The sequence below is a fragment of the Mus musculus genome, chromosome 5 (assembly GCF_000001635.26).
Source record: "Mus musculus strain C57BL/6J chromosome 5, GRCm38.p6 C57BL/6J".
NCBI lineage: Eukaryota > Metazoa > Chordata > Mammalia > Rodentia > Muridae > Mus > Mus musculus.
The window spans coordinates 107,343,497-107,368,752 of record NC_000071.6 but is presented as its reverse complement, the minus strand read 5'-3'; the positions used below and the strand labels follow the sequence as shown (position 1 = coordinate 107,368,752).

Sequence of the window (25,256 nt, the reverse complement as noted above, 5' to 3'; positions counted from 1 at the left end):
TCAGGCAAAAACCAAGTGTGTTCTTTGACTGTAAGAAGCTCCAGGGAGCATTTAAAAAGGAAGTCACAAACAGAGCTCAAGGTTTCAGACATGGCACCAATTACACCAGCGTAAGAGCCCTAAGTGTAGCTCCTTGGGGCTCAGGTGAAATCACCGAGAATCTACCACAAGAGAAACACAAGTTACTTATTTATCTGCGAGGGTACAGAGGATGCATTTATTATAAGTGAGATATCTGATATCCTTACTAAACTCAAAGATCCATCCTTCTACTTGAAACTTTGGCAGTTTGGACTAGATAACAACAAATAGGTTCCCTGTCTTGTTTGTTTTGAGACAGTGTCTCATATAGCGCAGGATGGCCTCGATCTCACTATGTAGCTGAGCATGGTCTTGACATTGCACCTGGTTTGTGTGAACCGGGCTCACTCTGGCTGTGTGCAGCCTTCTCTATCACCTCAGGCCCCCAGAGAACCAATGGGTTTTACAGGGTCTCCTTTACCCTCAGAAATATCTGTGCTGCTGACATTGGGGGTAGAAGCAAATATAAAAAGCCCTGTCTGCTTGTCATGGCGTGGCAAGATTCCTCTGTTCATGAACAATAGACTGTGGTACCGTCCTCCCCAGCACAGGCCTTTGCCAGGTGGTGAAGCAGGAACCTGGACGCACCACTCCAAGCCGGCTGTCACGAACCACAGCTGTCACGAACCACCTGAACAGTATTTGGTTTGAGCTCAAGGGTACCAAGGCTGGTCTACACCAACTGTTATTCAGACTTAAAGCATTCTAATGGAAGAATTACCTTCTGCCTCCTGAAATGCCAGCAGTCTCCACTGGATGTGCTATTGTTCTTTCCTTGCTTAAAATATTTGATGCTGGACACTGTTAAAATTGCTAAATGGCACTCAAAGCTGCATTTTAACTTAAAGAATCCAAGTACTTAAAATGACACAAACCAGTATTACTCAGCCAAGACTGATTTTAGTGTTGGGGTTGGGTAGAGGGGTGACGGGGAGAGCCTGAACACACAGGGTAGAGATCCAGGGCTCCTTCACACTTAAAGGAGAAACTACAGTTTCAGCTTCGAACAAAAAACAAAAACACAGTTCATTAATATATAACATACATATTTATTAATATATCTTATTCAAACATGCACCTAAACTACAATGTCTTACAACATAAACACCTTAGTGAGATAAAAATACAGCATGCTACATTGGTGTTCTGCTAAGAAAAGCTGAAGAATATTTCCTTAGTTTTATGACATATAAAACTAATACTTAGGCTTATAAAAATTAGATCTGAAGAGGCTAGCAAAAGGCAAAGATATTGACTAGAAATTTCAAAATTACCTAGTTCATGTCACGACACTACAGCACTTTAACACTTGAATGCCTTGTGGGACATAAACAGGTGAGTGACAGGAGCTTGTGGCTCAGCGCTTTGCTTCTGATTCTAATCTCAGGTAACTGCTTCCCTGACCCATGCTGAAGTAAACTGTGTCTCTGGTTTTGGGAATTAAAACATATATGCACATTTTTTCTATTAAGCTTAAAATCATATTTCAGTTAGTAATAAATATCTACCATGTTTGGGGGACATCAGTTAAGTTGACCACAATTATGACCACATATGTATTAACACTAATTTCTCTGGGACCTCTGACTATATCCGTGCCTACATTAAGAAACATTAAGTAATGAACATGAACCATGATGCATGTTGTGTTTGAATTTCACAGCTCTCAAAAGCCTAATTTAAAATTTTTGTTATAAATGTTTTGTTCTAAACTACACAAAAAACTTCCTAGAGTTGAAACAAATGGCTGGAACTGGTGGGGAGTGAGCGAAAAGGAAAAAAGCACCTGTTTGTTTACCTATCAGGGCACTGAGGCCAAAGCTCCAGAGACACCACATCTCACCAGCAAGTTGGTTTGGAATAAAATCCCAAGAGGCACCACAACGCAAAGCCAGAGTATGGTGTCACACACAGAAGAAATAGTCACCAACATTTCTGACGTTAGAGAAGCGAATCATGTCCCATTCTGAAATTCCGTGGAAGTCACTGAACTCATGTGGCAGCTGCATCTCACTCTACAGAGAGACAGCAGGCCCTGAGGTATGGAAGGACTCGCCCGGATCACATTCTAGTGATTTACAAGCACCGACTTTCAGCCCTATACTAAGCAATTTGGTTCCTTTAAAAAACCTATTTTATTTAGCTATTCTCCCTCTGTTTAGTAGTTTCTTTAACATTAAGAACAAACCCGTCATAAAAATGTGCTCCTTCTACAAAGATTTTAACTTGAGTCAGAAAAGGGAAAGCCATAAAAGAGCAAACAACTACAGTTATTCTCAAATTAGTTAGCACCTTAGAAGCCTTAAGTATTGGTTATTTCCCGTGTATGACTACTTGCCAGTATAAACATATGTGTGACATGTGAGCCTCATGCCTTCAGAGGCCAGAAGAGGGCATCAGATCCCAGAGTTACAAATGGTCTTGAGCCACATGTGGGTGCTGAGAATTGAACCCAAGTCCTCTGGAAGAGCATCCAGTGCTCTCAACAATCCTTGTGGCTGTATCAGCTCCAACCCCTCGTACATTTTAAAGAAAATAAATCATACCTGTCTCCCTGTACATTCAAATCCAGATTTAGACATAGTATTATAAAAAGCTTTTAGGCCATTCTAATGTTGCCAAGATTAAGACATACTATTACAGATAATATATTTATCCAGGAAGACCTAGCTTGTATGGAAAAATAAAATTTAAAATGCATGAGAAAGAAATGGCTATTGCAAGGTCCAACCTCAATATAGACCTCAGCATATGAATCAGCTTTTATTTTACTGTACTAAGCCTGGATCCTTGGCTTTTATCTTTCTAAACCCTTCTAGATGTTAGTTGATGAGAACTTTAGTCATATTCTCTGTACTTCTGCAGAAGAGCTCGACGGCAGTGAAGTGACAAATCACTTATTCCTACTTTAAAATCACTGAAAAAAAAAGAACTAATGCTATTACTATGGTGTTGCACATGCCTCAAGCATTCTATTTCACACTGTCTGAGCTAAACACTTAAGTAGTTTCCAGGATTATTTCCTATAAGGTTCCAATCAGAAGCATTGGTGTTTCATTCATTTTTATTCAATTTTTGAGACCGGGCCTCATGCAGTTTGGGCTGGCCTAGAACTTGTCCAAGGATGGCCTCCTGCCTTCACAATCCAAGTGTGAGAACCAGAAGAGTAATCACTAGGCCTGGAGAACAGTGCTATGGTCGATGAGCTATAGGGTTATTTATTCAATAATTTGAATATATTTCTCTTATCATGTCATCCAAGCGTGATGAATGTCGGAACTGTCTTAATAGCCCCTCCCTGAGCACTTGGGCAGCAAGTACAGGCTATGTCAGAATTAATTGTATTTTGCAGCCTCATCCATATCATGAATCTTATCCTTGGTATTTTGACAGACATAAAAATAAACGTAAAGGTTTTATATTTGTACCAATGTTTAATAAATGTTCTTGATTTATCTGTACGTGACTGTTTGTAGATATTGGTGTCAGCCAAAAAGAAAATTTAAATGATCAAATTACATTGAAATTTGCAATGAAATGCTGCTTCTGGTCTGCAGGTTCTCATACTTACTTTAGAAAGATTTGGGATTTCATTAGCAACTATTTATCTTGAATCAGATTAAATATCTTGCTTGAAATGATAATTAAATGACTTTCCTAGATTTTTTTAAACAAGACTTTCCTTGGAAATCAGTACTTTACTGCATAATTGGTACTGCTTAACCAAGTAAAAAAAAAATGAGCATGGTTTTAAAAAATGTACAAATGAAGTTTCAAAATAATGGGCTCTTTGGATGATTAGAACAAACAGCCCTAAAGCCACTTAAAACATTCATGTGGTTTTCAGTAGCTCCGGTGCTGGCTAGCTTTATGTTAGTTTGATCAAGCTACAGTCACTGGAGAGGAGAAAGCCTCGACTGAGAAAATACCCCTTATTAAGATCAAGCTGTAGCCAAGCCTATAGCATGTTTTCTCAATTAGTGGCTGATGGGAAAGGGCTCTGTCTGCTGTGGATGGGACCACCCTTGGGCTGGTGGTTCTGAGTTCTGTATTCCAGCAGGCTCAGCCAAGCCATGGGAGCAAGCTAGGAAGCAGCACCCCACTGTGGCCTCTGCATTAGTTCCTGCCCCCAGGTTCCTGTCTCATTTGAGGCTGTCCTGCCTTTCTTCCATGATGAACAGGGACTTTGGGTGGTGGGCTGCTGTTCTGTGGGAGTTTGGAAGATAAAGTTGAGATCAATGGATATGGTGGAATTTGGTTCTTTCTTCTTCAAGTGAGAAATTATTTTTTGTTTTACAGAAGCCCATAGTTGATTTTTAATTCTTAAAGAGTTTAGAGTTTTATGAAGATGTTGTGAAATTTTGGATAAGAGACTGAGTCTTTAAAGACTGTGAGACTTTAAAATTTTGGAATATTTTAAATTGTGATGTTTGTATTCATGTGAGTTCTTAGGGATGTACAAGAAACAAAAGGTTGTGGTTTAATAGTGATGTATTTGTGTGTCAAGCTGACAAGGGGTCAGTTGTACTGGATAGTTTTATGTCAACTTAAAACAAGCTACACTCTCTAGAGAGAAGAGAGCCTCAACTGAGAAATTGCCTACATTAAGTTTGGACTGCAGGCAGGCCCGTAGGGCATTTTTTTTAAATTAGTGATTGATGGGGGAGGGTCCAGCCCATTGTGGGTGGTGCCACCCCTTTTTTATAATAAAGCATGCTGACCAAGCTATTCCTGCCTCCAGGTTCCTGCTTTGAGTTCCTGTCCTAACTCCATTCCAGGATGAACAGTGCTGTGGAAGTGTACAACAAATAACCCTTTCCTCTCCAATTGCTTTGGTCCTGGTGTTTTATCACAGCAATCAAAACCCTAAGCAGGGCCAGTCGGAGGTGGCACACGCCTTAAATCCCAGCACTCAGGAGGCAGAGGCAGGTAGATTCTGAGTTCGAGGCCAGCCTGGTCTACAGAGTGAGTTCCAGGACAGCCAGGACTATACAGAGAATCCCTGTCTCGAAAAACAAAACAAAATCAAACAAACAAACAAACAAAAAACCTAAGTAGGACATCACACCTAAATAGAGCACTATTGCAGAGAAACAAACCCACAATATAGCAAGAACAGAAACTTAACAAGAGGAATCTGCCCCTGCCCGACACCAAACAAGATTAAGACTAAAGGAAACAAAAACAAAATCGTCATAGTCAAGTAGCTGAAATAATCAAGGGGGGAAACTGCCGTAGGGATGAGCTGTTGATACTATTATGCTGTTATGGAAGGAAGGGGAAGGAGCTATGGGTCCACCTTAAACTGAGAATGGACAAACAGTTAGCAATTGATACATGGGAAGAGACATTTCCTTAGTGAGTAACCACCAGCTTTCACCCTCAATGGCACTCACTGGTACACACACACACACACACACACACACACACACACACTCACGTGCACACAGAGGTAGAAAGGGCAGTTGGGAAAAGAACAGGAGTGAAGGGGGACACAGTATTATCAAAATATGTACACGTATGAAAGCGTCATAATAAACCATTGTCAAATAGAATTAATATATGACAATAAAATGTTAACAAATCCAGTATGACAAGTATTGAAAGGTAGATAAATTAAAAAATATGATTAGCTTTTTAATAAGAAAGTATGTATGCCACCAAAGCTTTCAAAAAAGTTGCTTCTATTACCTAGTCTCTCAGGATCATGATATCCAACTACATCCATTCTGAACAAAGCACTATCACTTATAATGTCAACATCTTACTGATCCTTTCAGCTAGTTTTTGTTTTATTGAACAAGGTTTTATCACTAGTGCATGCTGGCCTCAGCTCCCTGAATGCTGGAGTTACAAGTACCTGCCACTATGCCTAGCTTTATTCTTAGTTGGTGTTTTGTTAATATACCAAATTTTCACTTTTTGATGGGTAATTAACCAATTTTCACCACACAATGGAAGCTGGCAACATGTTTGTCATCTGCAGTTTGTTGAAACTGTTATACACACAGTCAAGAACACAGGCGCTTTCATTAGTTTTACAAGAATATTGCAATGATGGGGGCTGACTTATTTTTTTCTCTCTAATTTATAATCCTGCTTACAAATTTTATTGTTATTCTTAGGGAAGTAAAAATGTTCCTAGTTTACACACTAGAAATTAGTAAGTCTTGTGGCATTTTAAAGTACTTAGTATTGAAGTATTTACTTAGTATCAGTTTAGTACTAAAAAGTATTAAAAGATCCTATACTTAATTTGCTTATTGGAAGCATAGATGTATTTTTTCCATTTTAGACTTTGCAATTTATAATACACTTAAACAGTGTTTCCCTCTGTCTATAAAGATATAGATGGTATGTTCAAAAATTAAAATTTCAAGAATAAATGACAAGACAGATGTAGCAACAGATGCCTGTGATTCCAGCACTCAGGAGGCTGTGAGAGAAAGAACAGGACTTTAAGTCTATCCGTGGCTACACAGTGAGACTCCATCTCAAACAACAGTAAAAGACAATTTCAGTGCCCACAGTGAAGACAAACTGATCTCAGTGTAATAAATCACAAACTATTCATAAGATGGTTAACTTGAATAAATAGATAGATAAATAAATAAATGAAGCGAGCTGAGGAATACCTGCAGCTTGATGGTTAAACTGATTTCCTGGTATGTAAGACCTTGGGTTCACTCTCCAGTGCCAGGAAAGGGAATAAAATTTGTTGCTTTTATTTTAACATTATATATTTTTAAAAGCGTCTAAATCAGTCTACATGTGTGGGCCTATGATCTACTGCTTGAGGCCATGAATGCAATGGATATTTTTCCAATACTGTTCTATGCTCAGAAGTCAAATATAAGAAATATTTTATAATAAGAGCTGCACATGACTTTAAAATGTATTAGAATGACAAATCCTAACCACAGCAAAACTTCTGTTGAACTTTACTAAATTGTTCTGCAAGTTCAAGGATGGCTTAGGCTTCAGTGCAAGCTCCAGCCCAGCCCAGCCCAGGACACTCCCTGAGGACACAGCTTGGTGCTGCAGTGCTTGCTCACCTTGTGTGCATGCACAGGTGCCTTAGTCCCACCACCACACAACAGAAGCAAAGCTCTCTGGAAAACATGCCACCAACCATGAATGCTGATCAGCAGATACAAACTCAGCAATGTTTTAGGATTAGAATTCTGAGTTTGAGCTGTTCTGTTAAAGTTAGAAACCAAGTTTCTGTACCATTTTAAGAACATATAGATGATGATAAACATTTTCTTCTCTTCAAGTAATATACTAGAATATCATATCAAGTAATATCTAGAATATCATATCAAGAGTTTTGTGTGGTATAGCACACCTGCTGGGAGGCAGAAGCAGGAGGATTGCTGAGTTCAAATCCACTCTGGCCTACAAAGTGAAGTCTGGCTACACAGTAAGCAAAGACAGGAAGGGAAGGAGAGAGGGAGGGAGGGAGGGAGTGAGGGAGGGAGGGAGGGAGGAAGGAAAGAAGGAATTCTAAATACTAAGGCGCTATACCAAAAAACTCTATGCAGTATTTTTTTCTAACTTTCAAAGCATTTATTGAATATTTAAGTTAAATAATTCAAATTAATAGTCATAGTTTTATCCCACAAATAAAAGACAAGGTGCTGTAACTTATTAGGCCACAAATGCTTTATTAGATAAAATTACAATTAATTACAATTTAAAATACTAAATGCAACTTAGATTTTTCCAGTATTGTTTTATGCTTAAAAGTCAAATATAAGAAATACTTTGTAATAAGAACTCTAAAATGAGTTTTAATGTAATGTATTAAAATAACAAATTCTAACCAAAGTAAAAATTCTTTTAAATTTTACAAAATTGTTCCCCTCTATATACTCAGAAATGTGAAAACCAAATCAGCGACTAGCTCTACAAAAAATAAATGAATCAAAACCAAAGGAAAACAGAATCGCTGCCAGCCAGCAGACCCTGACTGTCAACTGCAATTCTTTACGCTGGAGTTTCTGTGAGGTTCTTTTTAATTAAAAAGAACTGAACCTCACAAGAAACATCCCATTAACAATAAAGCACATTTTAGGGAAGAAAGCGCCCTGGGTTCTGCATTTGCTGCTTGGTTAAAATGGAACACCATTGGTGGGGTGGACAGTGATCACATGGCAGCTGTCCAACTAGTAATAGAAAACATGAGTGGCCTGGCTTAATACAACTGACAAACTGCACAAGAAAATGTGGTACTTCCATCTTTTTCTATAGATGATAGGTAATAATATGTAGTTAAAAAACATAAATTAAAAAAAAAAAAAAACTCTCTACAAATTTTGGGGTGAGTGGCTTCTTAATTCAAAGCGACAGTTCAACTCAGAAAGCAGTGTCCAAACAGGACACACTTCACATCGGAGTGACCCAAAGTACAATGGGAACACACTGAGGCCTCCCAAATAATGTTTTCATTAAGAAGTGAAAGCAGCACCCGCAGTTTTTCAATCTCGTACATTTCCTTAGGAGACCTCCCATCAGGCCCAAGTCACATCCTTTCCTTCTTTTATGGAAAGAGTAAGGATTTTATTAAGGATGTTGGCATCCAAAGCATAGGTCCTCCTCTACACATTCTCCGGACGCTACAGGAAAGGCCACCCCCCCACCCCCACCCCCACCACCGCAGCGGTGCCTACGAGCCAGCTAACCTGGTTCAGAATCGCTGCTGTCGGAGGAGCTCGAGTCGCTGCTGCTGCTCGCGGACCCCGAGGAGCTGCTGCTGCTGCTGCTGCCGCTGCTGCTGCTGCTGCTGCCGCTGCCGCTGCCGCTGCTGCTGCTGCTGTCGGTCAGGCGAGACCCACTGGCCAGCTCCGGGGGAGGCGGCGGGGGCGGGGGCGGGGGCGGGGGCGGGGGCGGCTTCTCCACTGCAAAACAGGGAGCGTTAACAGCGGTCATGGCTCACGGGTGGGCGCGGAGAAACCGCCACCTACCTTTTGCTGGACGTTTCGTTTGCCGTTTCCTACAATTCAGCTGATTGTTGACGTCCAGCAACCGCCTCTCCAGCTCCAGCTTTTTTTCAGAATGGAGCTCCTCCTTAGACCTGACAACCTTCTTTGCTGTGAGAGGAGGAGCAACCGTGAGTGCGGGGAGGGGCCTGGAGGTGGGGCGTGGCCTAGAGGCAAGATGGGGCGGGACCTAGGGATGGGGCTGGGCCTGGCCTACCTTGGGGCTTCAGCGACCTCTTCCTCAGACAGGCCAGGACATACTTCTCCAGTTCTCTAAGTGTGGATGCCTTCAGGGTCTCAAAGTCGATCTCGATCTCGTCCGGGTTGGAGTTTCTCAGGGAAGGCTCCCTTGACTGTATTATGTGAACTATTCGACCAAGCTTGTCTCCAGGCAGTTTGTTTATGTCCAAGCTCAGCTGCCTTTTCTCATCGTAGTTCATAGGCTTCGCATTGTCTTCCTCTTCCGATTTCAAAAGCGGCTTCTTCTTCTTTGGTTGACTGTAACAAAATTATATATTGGTTTCATATTTTTAAAACATTTTTGTTGGTGTGGGAATTTCATACAATGTACCCACATCACACAGGCATTCAGTTCATCTTGATCCAGGCCCTCACATAGGCTAACTGTGTGGTCCTTCACTGAGCCTGCCTCCTGGGCAGTCACTCACTGAACATGCTTACTTGATTTTGGCCTTCTCCTTTTGCTTCATTTGCTTAGGCTTTTTCCTTGGGTTTTCATCTCTGTTATTAACCTTTTTCCTTTTTGGCGCCCTTTTGGACTTCTCATTCTTTTTCTTCAGCTTACGTAATGGAACTTGGGACAGAACTTGCAGCTGCTGATGAACAGCATTAAGCTGGGAAAGGAAAAAATAAAAGCCTTTAAACATTTATGTCTCTAAAGCACTAAAGATACTAGAAAAACATGGTACTCCAAAGTCATGCCACCCTTTGTGAAATTCATGTCATGTTCTACTTCCTTCAGGATTTTGCTTCATTTTGGAATTTCAGTGTTTTGAAGGGTATATAAATAAATAAATAATAAACAAACTGTATAGTATAACATAGTATAGTAATAAAAACACTACAGCCCAACATTTCTCAGTATTAAAGTTTCTTTCAAAAGATATATATATCTTACAGGTGGTTGTAAGTAGCCTGGTACACATGCTAAGAACTGAACTCAGGTGCTCTGGAAGACCAGCCAGTGCCAATAACTGCTGAGCCATCTCTCCAGCCCTAGTCTTCAGATATGACCTCAGTAAAAGTTACTATTTTATCACAGAAAGTAGCAAGTGATCTCATTCTAAAATATTCCACATTATACCAAAAATCACTTCAGTAAGAATCAACTACTCAGACTATAAATGCAAATAGCAGAATTGTAAATAATTCCCAGGCATCATGGTGCACACCAACAATCCCAGCACTTGAAAGGCAGAGGCAGAAGGAGCAGAAGTTTATGACAAGCCGGGTACATGAGACCATTTCAAAGAGGAGGAGGAGGAGGAAGAGGAGGAGGAAGAGGAATAAAATGTGGTGGTAGTGGCTCTAGAACTATAGTATACAGATATTTGAGTAGGAAATTTTGAACATGGCAAATATGCCAAAAACTAACTAAAGCTATAGACATTAGGTGATGCAACTAAAGCTATAGATGGCATTAGGTGATCTAAACATAACAGCTGTGACTCTGCAAGCAGTGCACCACTGACTAGCCGCTTGGGAACCATCAACACTTGCGTCATATACGGCCACCTGCTCCTGAAGCTTGGCAAGATGCTGCACTCGTTCATCCTCAGAGTCTTCAGAAGAGGCGTCCCCCGAGGAGGCCTCGCTGCTGCTTTCTCTGCTGAGGGCTTGTGCACTGTTTGTTGTAAGGTGGCATGCATGCATACTCTCAATAGGTTCATCGGGAATCTTGGCAAAATGTAGTTCAAAAACATCCTATAATGCAAAATTAACCTGTTCACATTTTTTGGTTTATTTTGAGACAGAGTTTCACCATGTCCAGGCTGGCCTGGAGTGCACTATGTAGCCCAGACTGCCTTGGAACTTGAAATCCTCCTGCCCACCTCCAGAGTGCTGGGATTGTAGGCATACACCACCTGGTTTGATTTTCTCCATTTCTGATTTAATGCAACAAGAACACCTTTAAAAGTACACATGGCTGGGAGGTGGTGGCTCACATCTTTAATCCCAGCACTTGGAAGGCAGAGGCAGGCGGATTTCTGAGTTCGAGGCCAGCCTGGTCTACAAAGTGAGTTCCAGGACAGCCAGGGCTATACAGAGAAACCCTGTCTCGAAAAACCAAACCAAACAAACAAACAAACAAACAAACAATTACACATGGAGATACCTGGGCAGCCGTCTTTAAGCCACACCAGAAGAAGTGCAGCATGATGATTCTGTCTGCACTTCTGTGCCTCAGCACACTTCTAGGCTATGTCTCTCAGCATGGTCGACCTTTGTAGTTAAGGTCAGCCATGTCATATACAGTTCTACCTTTCAGTGACTCAAGACTGGGCCCTCTCCTGAAGCAGACCAGGGTTCAGTCAGTCCCACTAGGGACCCGTTACCCTCTTCTCACTGACGATTCATCCATTTCTTATGAGAAGTAGGCAGCTTCTTTTTTAAAAGTGTGCTGCTAACGCTTACAACTAAACGGACAACCCTCCACAGTGTAATAAGTAATTTATACAATTTTTGGCACTATTAAGGACAGAGGTTATCATTTGGCTCTTGAGTTATGGTTCAGAAATAAATATATTATGCTCAAAGGTAATTTACCCAGAGAGTGAGTAAAGCCTCACCTGAAGGGTCCGAGCCATCGCCACAACTTCATGATCGGGAGGATTATACTTGTAACAGTTCATGAACATCAGTCTGACATCTGCAGCAAATTCATATGCATCCTTATATTCTTGATTGTCCATTTTCCCCTGAGTTAAGGAAAAATTAGAAGGATTCACAAACAACTGAAGTCAATTCACATGAAACAATTTAGATGAACTGGGAAATGGAGAAGATAACACAGAGAAAATATTTCAATGTCTGGGTAAGATGATGGCCTAGACATTTGCCTCTGTGCATGCTGTGAGAATAGGAAATCTCTTAAAAAGACTTCATTCCAAACAGAGAAAGAATATTGAAAATTCATAAATGGCCTGATAGGGCAGCTTAGAAATATGGAGAAACAGGTGGGGCAACAAGATGGGAAACAGTAAAAAGAGCCTGAAGCCAGACACAGGGCCAGCAGTATGGTTTCCTACTTGAGGAAGAAGGAGTAGAAGCTACGTCCAAAAGACAAGCCAGGCAGTCCCAGTGAGAGAGATACTAGGTGGTTCTACCCACAGGACAAACCCACAGTTCTCACAAGCCTCAAATCCAGCTGTGGTTTTTACTGAGACAGTGACCTTTTAGACAGGAGGGGTTGGCAGAGGGAGAGAGATCTGGCTCAGAGGGCTGTGGACTAGGTCCCATTTGAGCTTGAATTAGATCTGTCACAGACCCAATGTGAGGGATAAGTCTAGGAAGCAGATGGGTGAGATCCTGACAAACCAAAGGTGTAAGTGACAGGAGTCTTGCCTAGGGGCCTGGAGACACCTCATCACCTACTAACTGGAGCCAACACCACAAGCCTGAGCTCAATGGGTAGAACGTCCCCCCCCCCCCCCATCTGCTCATGCATCTGGCCCAAGAACTCTGCAGCTGCATCCCCTCCCCCAGCAGTGACTAATGCTTGTGGACTTGGAAACTGAAGGCAGGGCTGCACTTGCAGATTTCAGCACTGTGCTTGCTTTGCCTTCTCCCATTCTACATGGAAGAAACTCTTTGGCCAGAACATTAGCTGCCCCAGGGGGCAGAAACTAGGGATCTTCCAGAGAGCAGGAGAACCTGCTCAGTCCACAGGCTACAGTGTTCAGCTTGGCAGCACAGACCCCTGATATACAGCTGCAGGACCAAGTTAAAGTGGAGACAGCCCTGATGCAGGAGACACAAGTCTAGCATCAAGTCAGCTGACCTGTGTTACCTCTCCAATTTTGAAGAGTCCTCAAAGAAGTCAAAACTTTGTCTTCTTGCTCTGCCCCTCCCCGACCTGTGCATGTGTATGTGTCTGCAATGAATCTCTTAAGGAGATCAGAGGACAGCCATAGAAGTGAGCTCTCTCCTTCTCCAACATGGGTTCTAGAGGCCAAATTCAGGTTGTCAGGCCTGACTGCAAGTGTACCTGCTGACCACCCCTCTATGCCTATGATTTCTTCAATACTTAAGAAAAGTTTTCGTTTTAAAAATTTATTTTCATATAATCTGTTTTTGTTTCCTCTTAGTCTCCCTTTTGATGTTTTCCTATTATGCTTCCAATAGGACTGATCTCAACTGATTTCTATACAAAAACATCCCAATGATGTTCTCATTTTCTGATCTCCTCACATTATATAACTTTTTACATTTTCTTGTTATTGAGTAATTTTCCATCTTTATTTTCCCACTAATGTATTTTTCTCCTTCAGAAAATTCTTCTTTCTTGTTTCTCTTCTGTTATCCATGCTTCTATTTTTCATCTTTCTCTACTCCCTGCCACAGCTTCATTCATTAGCTGGTTTCACATTTAAACATCATTTTAAACGTTGGCACTCTGCCATTTTTTGTTTTCCGACTATGAATGGTATATTAGTGACCTTTAACCAGTTTTCACTGTACTTCTATATCTCGTGTTTAAAAGTTGTTTTCTCCTGTTTTAGTGGTGTTCAGTGAATGGAATTGAGCCCTAAAGAGCAAACTATTCACTAAGAAAACAAACAAACAAATTAAACCGGGAGAGATGTACACAAACAGATGTACACAACACAACACACAGAAACCCACACTCTCCCAAAACCACGAGAAAGCAAGGAAACTTACAAAAGAGTGTAATGCTCCTTAGCCACTGAATTCAAAGACAGGGGACGGAGTAAAACATCGTATGAAGATTTCAAACATTTACTGGTAAAAATGATCAGTGACCTTACGGGAGATTTAAAACCAGGGGAACAAGGGACAGAAGTGGGCCACAGACCAGGAGAGGATGGCCAGCAACCCAGGAAAAGCAAAGAGGATGAGTCCATACCATCATCTTAAGAGATGGAGAAAGGTCAGACAGAAGAGCCCAATGTCCTTGGCAAATTTCTGAACTAAGAATAAAGAGACTTAAGATGCATATACAACAAATCTACAACCAGCTTTATGCGACATGGGGAACAAATTAATTTCCATTAAAATCAGGAATGAGACCAGGGAACCCATTCTCTTCACTCCTAGTCAATCTAGCTACAGCTGTAAGAACACAGGGAGAAATAAGAAAGACGGCAGGCACAGGGAAGGGAGGGTCAGGTTTCCCTGCTTGTAGATTACATGACTCTGTACTTAGAAAACCCTGAAGACTCCATTAGAAAACCTTCAAGGCTGACAAACACCTGCAAGCAAAGCAGCGGTACACAGAAGCAGCATAAGAAAGCAGCTGCTTTTCTAGCACATCGGTAATGCAGAAGGAAATCCTGTGTGTGTGTGTGTGTGTGTGTGTGTGTGTGTGTGTGTGTGTGAAATCCCACTTCAAAACAACCATACAAAGCATTCTGATAAAAGTATTCCAACAGCTCAGTAAATGAAAAACAAGAATTGATAAGTTGTATTGTGTAGTATTAAAAAGCTCTATGTAGCAAAAAGAAACCATCAGCAGAATAAAGAGATAGCCTATGGAATGGAGGAAAAGTCTTGGCCAACCGTACACTAGACAACAAGAAGAGGATTAGTGCTAGAAACTATATAGTCTTGCCACATATGTATACACATACAAAACAAAACCCATCATTTAAAATAGAGACACTAGTGAATTTAATAGGCAGTTCTTAAAGGAAGAAAAACAAACAGCCAATAGATAGTTAAAAGTGTTCAATATCCTTATCTATCTTAGGAAGTAAAAATAAAAACGACATTGATTTTCTATTTTACTGCAGTCAGAGTGGCTAATATCAAGAGGGGGGAAAACAGCACATACTGGGGAAGACACAGGAAAGATACTCTTACACATTGCTGGTCAGAATGCAAATCTGTATAGGCTCTCTGGAAATCAGTATGGAGTGTCCTTTAAAGATGCAAAAGAGAGGGACTGATGAGATGGCTCAGTGGTTAAGAGCACCAACTGCTCTTCTGAAAGTCCTGAGTTTAAATCCCAGCAACCACATGGTGGCTCACAACCATCTGTAATGAGATCTGGAGCCCTCTTCTGGAGTGTCTGAAGACAGCTACAGTGTACTTACATATAATAAATAAATTTTTTAAAAAAGATGCAAAAGAGAACTGCCACACATGGTCCAGCATGTAAGTCCACAAAGGGCTCTCAATCAGCATAGCAAAGACACCTGCACGTTCATGATCACTGCTATTTCTGTGCATGACAGACATGATGTAAAACAGCCGAGAGGCTCATCAGCAGATGACTAATGAAAATGTGGTGCACACACAGGGAATTTTATTCAGCTCTGAAGAGGAAGGAAACAGAGAACTGAAATAAGACAGACTTGAAAAGACAAATATGTTTTCTCTTATATGTGGAATCTAGATTTAAATTTTTGCACATATATGTATATACATATGCAGTATGTACATATATGTAAAGATATATGTACAGTATGAAAGTAGAAAGAGCAGTAAAGAGAGGATGCAGAAAGGGAACAACAGAAGGCAATAGAACATATGTTGCGAAAGGAAAGAGGGCCCTATTTATGGGGATATAAAGGGGGTGAGCCAAGCAGCAGGAGTCATGGGGGTGGCAGACAAGAACAAAGTGTAGTGATGTATATGTATGGAAACATCATGGCCAGCATGATGTGCATGCCTGTGAGCCTAGCTCTGGGGAGGTGCAAGCAGGAAGATCAGGAGTAAAGGGCATCCTCAGGTACACAGGAAGTGTGAGGCCAGCCTGGGCTGTGTGAGACAAGGTCTCAACCAACAAATGAACAAAGGGAAAGAAAGGAAAGAGAGTCACAGGAACCCACTTCTTTGTGTGCTAACCAGAAGCAAGTAAATGGGAGGGAGGGGGAAGGGAGGGGGAGGGAGGGAGGGAGGGAGATCACTATGTATATCTTTTTAAAACAAATATCAAACATTGTTCTATATTTATCAAATTTTACACTTACAAAAGAAATCAATGAGCATTTACACGTAAAGAGATTGAAGGAGGCACTGTGGGAAAAATAGACAGGAAAGTGTTTTCAGACTGTCTTGACATGGAAATTCTACAGTAAGAAAGTAATGAAAAGATTTTAAAAGCATAAGGGTAACAGGGGTGTGAGTTACAATCCACAGACCAACAGCAGGTGAATTACAGGAGGCTCACTTTAAACAAATGCAAGGTCAGTGATCCCAGCCAGCATCCACCAGTGACCCCAGCATTCACCAGCCATGGATCATGAGCCAGGGGATCATGCGCCAGGCTGGGGCAGAAATGCAAAACTAAGATGATGCAGGATGGAGCCATCATTTTGTTTTGTTTTTATTTGAAACAGGACTTCTATGGAATTTACTGTGTAGACCAGGATGGCCTTGAACTCAGAGATACACCCTGTGTTTGCCTCCTGAGTGCTACAACTGAAGGTGCACTACCATGACTGGTTAGTTTTCTTTTCTTTTGATATATCTATATCTGTATCTATATCTATATGTATATCTATCTATCTATCTATCTATCTATCTATCTTAGAGAGATCTTCCTTGCATGTATGTTGGTGTACCACGTGCATGCCTATGCCTGTATCCAAAGAGGCCAGACAAGGGGATGGGTCTTTTGAAACTTTCCAGGAAAGACAGCTGTAAGCCACTGTGTGGATGCTGGGAACTGAACCCAGGTCCCCTGTAAGAGCAGGCCATGCTTTTAAGCACTGAGGCATCAATCTGTCTCAAGAATGTAATTTCTACCAGCTACATCAATGGCAATTAAGAATGATTTCAGAGCTGAATTATAGTCGACATCTTCCTGTTTCAGGAACCATCTAACAGCTTTGTAACTGGTGTGTACCCAGCTCCCAGACAAAACACCACAAATCCTCAGTTAAGGCTGAGACGCTCATGCTTCTCTGCAGCAGCTTTATTCAGACGTGACCTCCTTCCCATCTTACCTTCCTCTGGGTTTCCCTCACATCCTTCCTAGGTTCTAAATACTAAGATACTGTTCTGAATTGTTTTCTTTACCTCATGGCTATTCCACAAGTTACTTTCTCTTCTTGAAATATATATACAGTAACTACAGACTCTTATTTACCTCTTAACATATGGCTATTTCAGATCATAGTCTGTTTCTCTCTCTCTCTCTCTCTCTCTCTCTCTCTCTCTCTCTCTCTCTCTGTGTGTGTGTGTGTGTGTGTGTGTGTGTGTAGTCCTGGCTATCCTGGAAGTCGCTCTGTAGACCAGGCTGGCTGCAAATTCAAGAGACCTGCCTGCCTCTGCCTTCCACGTGTTGGGATTGAAGGCACCATCACTGCCTGGCCTGATACTACTCTTTAACCTTTGGGTCTGAGTTTGCATGTATCAAGAAATAAAACAGTACTATTTAAGATATAACAATTAAAAACTTAGGACATAGATCCTCAGACTGAAAGGGTTAACTTCCAGTACAAGATGGATATAAATCAAATACTGAGCTAGAGAGAGGAAGACAAATTATGGTACAAAGGAATGACAAGTTGCTTGACAGCAAATAGAGGCTGGAACGTCATCCAAGTGTTGACAGAAAATGACTGTTTTTTTGAATCCTATATTCACTTTAAGAATCATTTAAGATACTTCTATATATAAACTGAGTTTACTATCTATAAATCCATAAAAATGACCACTGCTTTTGAATTTTAACTAACAGAATAAGCTTAGAGGGAGACAGCAGAATAAAAGAAATGAGGGCAAACACAAAGTTTAGTAGCATGTTAACAAACTTTACTATATTGATAAAAATAATGAAACAAAACTGTGCTTTAAGAGAGCCAGGGCCGAGGAGATGCTGTGTAAGACTGAGGACCCTGGTTCAATCTCCACTAGCCTGTAAGATGGATATGTTACAGGAAAAACAACAAGATGTATTTAAAACGTCCCAACGGTCCTCTTCAGGTGTTAGTATTCTGGTGATGTAATTTTCTTCACAATTTCCTGGACATTAGATCAATTTCTTTGCAATGATGAAATACTTTTACAATCAAGACAAGAAAAGAAAGCTCTTCCCACTCAGGCAGTATTTACCTTGATCGTTCCGAGATCCATGGGATTTTTGACAACGTCATAGTAGTTGTGGAGTCCCAAAGCATCAGCATCCACAGGATTATAGAAGGGCCATGCATACGGCAAATGTTTCTTGGCAAGCATTTCTTTAAGAATCTCGCTGCAGTGCTTTAATTGCTCCGTTACTTTGACTGTTTTTAAAACTTTGTGTTGTTGCTGAGAGTCTGGCAAAACGTTCTTTACTGTATTTTCTTTTACTGGCATGTTCACTGGCTTTGTTTCTCTAAGTGTCGGAGGAGATTCGCTACTTGCTTTAGCTATGGAAGTGGTAGGAGTTGTTGTGTCTGCTCGCCTCTTCACACCCTTTGTAATCTAAAGAACAGTTCAACAAAAAGCACACTTAAGGAGGCACCGTCCATGAATTAAACAAAAGAAACAATTACCAACACCAAGTTTTATGAGAGGATTTTTACCACACATGTATTAAATATTAGATGATTCCTCTTTTACAGAGAGAACAAATAGCTTTGATGTTCCCTTCCCACAGCCCCCCAAAAATCTTGTACAAATCTTAAAGACAAATGAAGGATGGAAAATCAAAGTCATGTTTATACCAATTATGTTTCTGAGAAGATGGAATTAGCTGGGATATATGCTTTTAAAGTGCAAACTATAGATGCCAGGTGTGGTGGCATGGCCCATAATGTTACAAAACAAAGAAACTATTGTCATTACTACATTAAAAGAAAAAACCTCCAATGTAACTATGGACACTTGTTTTGTTTTGTTTTACTCTGTAGCCCAGGCTGCTCTCAAATGTATTCCAGACTGTTCTCCAAGTAGTGATCCCCCCTGCCATAGCTTTTTGAGTGTTAGCACTACAGGACTATACCTCCAAACCTGGATTAAAATGGACAGCTTTTGATAGAAATACCATTTGAGCCAGGCAGTGGTGGCACATGCCTTTAATCCCAACACTTGGGAGGCAGAGGCAGGAGGATTTCTGAGTTTGAGGCCATCCTGGTCTACAGAGTAAGTTCCAGGACAGCCAAAGCTACACAGAAAAACCCTGTCTCCAGGGAAAAAAAAAAAAGAAAGAAAGAAAGAAAGAAAAAGAAAAGAGAAAGAGAAAGAAAGAAAGAAAAAGAAATACTATTTGAGATAGTAAAATAGTCCAAATTCTACTTAAGAAATCTCTAATATTTGCTTAATACTCTAGGTCGTTATCCATGAAGAAAATAGATGGGCAGACATGGCATCTAGCACCTACAACAGGCTCCCAACCCCCTGTAACTGCCACTTTAAGGGATTTTGTGCCCTCTTCTTCCACCAAGTGACCTTACACATGTGGCATACATACAGACACACATTCACAAACACGTATGTGCACAAAAAGGAAAAATACAAAATATTTTATAAATGACTCCATGCTGACAAATAATTCTCATGTCAATTTTTAAAAGTATAAACATTTTAGAAGTAAAACAAGTTTAAAGGCACAGCGAAGCTAAACAGTTCACAATGCTTGCTGTGCATACAGAAAGGCCTGACTTTACGCCCAGCACTCATGTCAAAACCAGGCACGGCCACACCTGTAGTTCCAGTACTGTGAGGGAAGGAGCTGGAGGATTTCTGCGACTGGCTGGCTGCCAGCCTAGCTCCAGATTCAGTGGGAGACCCTGTCTCTAAGAAAAAGGGCGGAAACTCTGCATGGGCATGAATAGGCTTACACACCTGCACACTTGTGCACTCGTGCTAGTGCGCATGCACGCACACACGAGCACACGTGTGCACACACACACAACTTACTTGGACCAGAGACTGCGAGTCACAGATCGGGGGAGCTTCTTGTGCCATGTTTAAGGGCGAGAGAGAGATGTCAGGAAGCCCAGAAGGAATCTCTTGCCGCTTAAAGACATTCTCTGCCGCTTTGGAGGGGATTTGTTCCTTAGCAGAGGAAACCGCTATCTTTTGTTGGATATCTAGTGAAATGTGAACCAGAGTCAAATACCTGATAAGCATAAGACACCATTTTTTCATTTTCTATTCTAATCTAATTCAGTTGGAAAAATAAGCCCCAGTGCACTGTTGCTGACGACTTAGTCATAATTCCTGAAAGAATTGATCCAAGACGCTGAATCCCTGGGACATTTAAAAAAAATGCTTAAAGTTGAAAAACCACAATATCAAAATCTCTAAAATATAATTTTTGGAAAGTTAAATTTAAGCCAGATGTGTTGAAGGCCAAAGAAAGCAAGTAACAATAAAACCTAAAGAATGACAACAAAAAATATGATATAGGATCCAGAAATAAACCTACATAACTACAGTTGTCTGCTTCTAAACAGAGATACCAGAACACACGGTACACAGAAACACATACACATAAGTGCACACACACAGTCACACAAATATCTTTAAAAAACAAAACTTTTTAAAAACTTATAAGAACTAACATGAATAATTCAGCTATAAGTAAATATATGAACTGAAAGCCACTTGTCAAGAATGGAAAGATGAGGCTAGCAATACAAGAAAAGGTGCTCAATATCTACATCAAGAAAACGCAAATCCAGGGGCTGGAGTGGTGTGTGGGGTAAGAGCACTTGCTGCTCTTGCAGAGGATTGGAGCCTGGTTTCCAGCACCCACACCAGGCAGCTCCTGTGGCTGCACCTCTAGCTCTAGCAGGTCTAACCCTGCTTCTGGCCTCCACGCATGGGCACTGAGTGCATACATGCACACTGAAATGCAGGCCTAAACATATATACATAAATAAAGTTAGAAAAATGAAAATCACAATTACATTTTTCAAAGAAAGAGCTGGGCGTGGTGATGCATGTCTGCCATCAGCTCTGGGCAAGGCTGAGGCAGGGGAATCAGGAGCTCAGGGCAGCCATGGCCTCTCTAAAGAATTACAGGCCAGCCTGCCATCTGTAAGGTCTTATCTGAAAAGGAAAAGAAATAGAAAAGAAAAATTGCTTTGCCATTCTACCTTAACCCAGTCAGAATGGCTGCCACCAAGAAAATGAGCAGAAATGAGCACGAGGAGAGAAGAGCCCCATGCTTGCTGCTGGAATATTAATTAGCATGTCTGCCCTCAAAATCCACTCAAAGCCTCCTCAAAAAGGTAAACATAGAACTACCATGTTGCTGGGGTTGCTGGGCAGGCAATGGAAGTGAGAGGCCTCCCTTAGGGACTTGGGGAGGAAATAAAGTAACGTGGAAGGTGACTATGAGCACAATCAACATGCTGGAATCAGGAAAAAAACGAAGTCTTACTGAGTATAGTTGTAACATGCCTGTAATCCCATCTAAGAAGGAGGCTGACAGAGAAGGAGTGTGAATTTAAGGCTAGCCTCGGCAACTTAATGAGATTCTGTCTCAATATGAAAAGCCAAAAGGATCTGAGATATAGTGCAGTGATAGTCAAAGACAGCCTACACAAGACCTCAGCTTCAATCCTGACTTCTAGAAAAAGAAAAAAAATGTATTAAATGTTTCTTTAAAAAACACAACACAACACAACACAACATTCAGAGGGCTGGGGAAGTAGCTTAGTGGTTAAGAATAGTCTCTGCTCTGCCAGAGGGCTGAAGTTTGGGTTCCCAGCACTTATATTTGACAGCTTACAACTGCTTGTAACTTTAGCTCTTCTGGCCTCTGCAGGTACCTACATATACTGCCACAATACATAAATAAATCTTTAAAAAAAAAAAAAAAGAGGGAGGAAAAAGACGACGTGTAAGAGCTGGCATGATGTTTTCTGCCCACAGGTCCAGCACTTGGAAAGTAGAGGTGAGAGGACTGGGCAGTCACAGCCATTCTCCCCAACAATGAGTGTCAGTTTGAAGCCAGCCTGGCTATATAACATCTGGCCTCAAAAACAGGAAGAGAGGGAAGGATGAATGGAGGGTGGGAAAAGAAAAAATTTTAAATATGTAGGAGTTGGAGCCATGGTTATTGATTAAAACCACTATATGATCCCCTGAGTGGGTTTGATTTCTACCACATGCTGGCTCGCAAACATCTGGAACTCCACTCCCAGCAGATCTGATGCCCTCTTCTGGTCTCCATGGGCATGCACACATGTGGTGCCTCATATGTCCTTCCTTGAAAAGTCTTTTCAGTTCTAATACTAAACAATTTATAGTTAAATGGCTGGAATATAGGAAATTATAGTGAGTCTCATGAATGAAAAAAACCCTCACAAGTAGACATAACCCATCTTAAAATCTGTCAACAGTGAAGAAAAGGTACAGAGTACCGTTAATAAAAATGATGTCTAGAAAGACCCACTATAATCTTCTGTAGTCCAGCCATTTAACTATAAATTGTATAATGTTTGCAAACAAAAAAGATAAATATTTCTGTGATACAAAAAAAAATCAATCAATGCTGGATGATGCTCTATAGTAACCTATGTGAATATTAAGATTAGTTATATACGTCTCTGTGTAAACAGCATGACCAGCGATAAAGAGTTTCAGTACAGCCAGAGATGGTGGTGCAGGCTGGTCATCCTGGCCACTCGAGAGGCAGAGAACCACATGCTGAAGGCCACCCTGGAAAACTTAAAGAAACCCTATTTCAAAATACAAATTAAGAAAGGGGGTATAAGCCAGGTGTGGTGGCGCACACCTTTAATCCCAGCACTTGGAAGGCAGAGGCACGCGGATTTCTGAGTTCGAGGCCAGCCTGGTCTACAAAGTGAGTTCCAGGACAGCCAGGGCTATAGAGAAACCCTGTCTCGAAAAACCAAAAATAAAAAAGAAAGGGGGTATAACAGACAGCTCAGTCAGTAAAATATTTTCAGCTAGAGGGAAAGAAATCTTAGACCCAATAACATTTGGTTCTCAGCTACAGTCCATTTGGGTTCTCTTATTGACACAGCACACAGATACAAGAGCCACTGAGAACAGCCACAGCAGCTACAATCAACCAGGCGACAATTTGATAAATATCATCACGTGACTGGAAACATGGCTACACACTTGTATGGTAGCCACCTGTGTAAGTAAGGTGGAGGAGACTGTTTAAATGGGCAAATGGTTTCAAAAGTCATGGAAGTAAAAGGACTTCCATGTGTCTATGTCTTTTGAAGTATTCTTTCTATTTTATTTATGTTTAACTCTAACACACGTGCACACACACATGTTCCACAAGAGTGTCGGCATCAATAATGCACTCTGATCTTACCTTTCTTTATTCTCTCCTTACCACCCACAACTTGCTCTTCTTGTGGCATCTGAGATAATTTCTGCATAAATAACTTCTCTAGAGCTTGGGCCATAACAACAATGTCATCTCCAGTCTAGAAAACATGTTGGAAATACGCTAAGGATACATAGAGTGGCTGCTGTACCACATTTCTTTGTAGAACATGTCATAGCATTCTTTGGCAGGTCTTATCTCTTCTATTTAGAAAACAGTGTAGCAGGAAAGACCTTAAGTTCTAGCATCCAACCCCTCACCTTTGAAAAAGGATCCGAGTGGTTTTTCTGAACAACAAAGAAATGTAATCTGCCAGGCAGTGGTGGCACATGCCTTTAACTTGGGGGGCAGAGGCAGGCAGATTTCTGAGTTCGAGGCCAGCCTAGTCTACAGAGTGAGTTCCAGGACAGCCAGGGCTGCACAGAGAAACCCTGTCTCAAGAAAAAAAAAAATGTAATCTAACCAACACAGCAATACAAAAAGGAGTCTGCAGTTAAGATTTCTACACATGAATAGGGTACATTGCTGAGCAAAGTCAGTCACTGACCCTGCACACTGAGTAGGGACTGGGTGAGATTGGTGTGCCCTGTAGTGTCCCCTAGTGCACTGTAGTGTCCCCTAGCCTTACTGCACCCATCACTGAGGAAAGACAAAGCTACTACTAAGGAAATGTGAAAGCTGCAGTCTGACACTGAAACATCTCTACCATAGACACCTGATAAGACTTCAGGGTTGGGCTCAGTCCTTGGCACTGCAAAGTGTGTCATTAAGTTTCCAACTTAGGCAATAGATAGAAAATTTAACCAAGATTAATGTGCCATCAGGTGCTCAACTGTAACTAAGACATCAAGAGAACAGAGGAAACCCTGCACAATGGTCACAGAGAGCCAGCCCACCAGTGCTTCTTTTTCTTCTTGACACAGTGCCCTACACTGTACCCAAGCTGTCCTTAAACTCAAAAAATCCTCCTGCCTCAGCCTCCTGGGTTACAGTCTGACTTTGGTATTTCATTTTTTCCTTGGCCCCTTTCAGCTATTCAGACCAAAATACAGCCAATGGGCTGAAAAACAAGTTGAGCAAATAGATTAATTATGAAAATTATGAAATCCAATGATAACATTTTTCTTAAAATAGGCAAAGTAGGGCCAGTGAGATGGCTCAGAATTGGTAAAAATACTTGCCATATGAGCCTAATGACCTCAGCCCAGCCCCATAACCAACTATGGGAGAAAATCAACTCCTGAATGCTGTTCTCTGACCGTTATACATTTTCACACACTAAGAGAAAAATGACAAAATATTACAAAATCAGTATGTGTAATAAAAATAGGTAAGCAGAACATGATGGACATGCCTATAATTCAAGGACTCTAGAGGCTGGGGCAGGGGACTCAAGCTTGACTTCAGACATGGTAACTGTGTTTCAAACTGTCCTTCTCCCCTCAAAAACAACACAGAAGCACTTCTAATCAGGACCTGGACTTTGAAATCATACTTGTTACACACAACAGCAAAGAAGAGGCACTGTGCTAACAGCTTCCATACCTTGTTGTATAAGTAGCAGTTTGAGAACATTGTGTTGAAGTCTTCTATGCATTCGGAAGCCTTCTCATAATACTTATTTTCCAACCGCTTCTTAATTGTATTTAAATCCATTGGGGTTTTTATGATGGTGTAATAGTCCTGTAGGTTTGAACAGATTTTATTTTTAGAATGAGGCTGAGGGTGTAGTTCAGAGG

At 41.1% G+C, this 25,256-nt stretch overlaps 1 protein-coding gene across 14 annotated transcripts in view; it reads right to left on the bottom strand.

Annotated features, from left to right (window-relative positions):
• Positions 1-25,256, bottom strand: part of Brdt (bromodomain, testis-specific) — a 55,946-nt gene that overhangs the window by 18,309 nt on the left and 12,381 nt on the right. For 13 of the 14 annotated variants that reach the window (XR_003955572.1, XR_003955574.1, XR_003955573.1 and 10 more), the window contains exons 4-13: positions 25,063-25,200; positions 23,503-23,617; positions 20,115-20,287; positions 18,327-18,677; positions 11,873-12,001; positions 10,818-11,006; positions 9,744-9,916; positions 9,280-9,560; positions 9,048-9,173; positions 8,766-8,981 (exon numbers count right to left, since the gene is read on the bottom strand). Coding sequence is in view for 10 of the 14 variants with exons in the window: in XM_011249398.3 (XP_011247700.1) it covers positions 8,766-8,981; positions 9,048-9,173; positions 9,280-9,560; positions 9,744-9,916; positions 10,818-11,006; positions 11,873-12,001; positions 18,327-18,677; positions 20,115-20,287; positions 23,503-23,617; positions 25,063-25,200 (1,891 nt within the window). In the remaining 4 variants the exon portion in view is untranslated. Of the gene's footprint in view, positions 1-8,765; positions 8,982-9,047; positions 9,174-9,279; positions 9,561-9,743; positions 9,917-10,817; positions 11,007-11,872; positions 12,002-18,011; positions 18,678-20,114; positions 20,288-23,502; positions 23,618-25,062; positions 25,201-25,256 lie in introns of those variants that run through there. The other variant, NM_001079873.1, reaches the window with a different exon arrangement.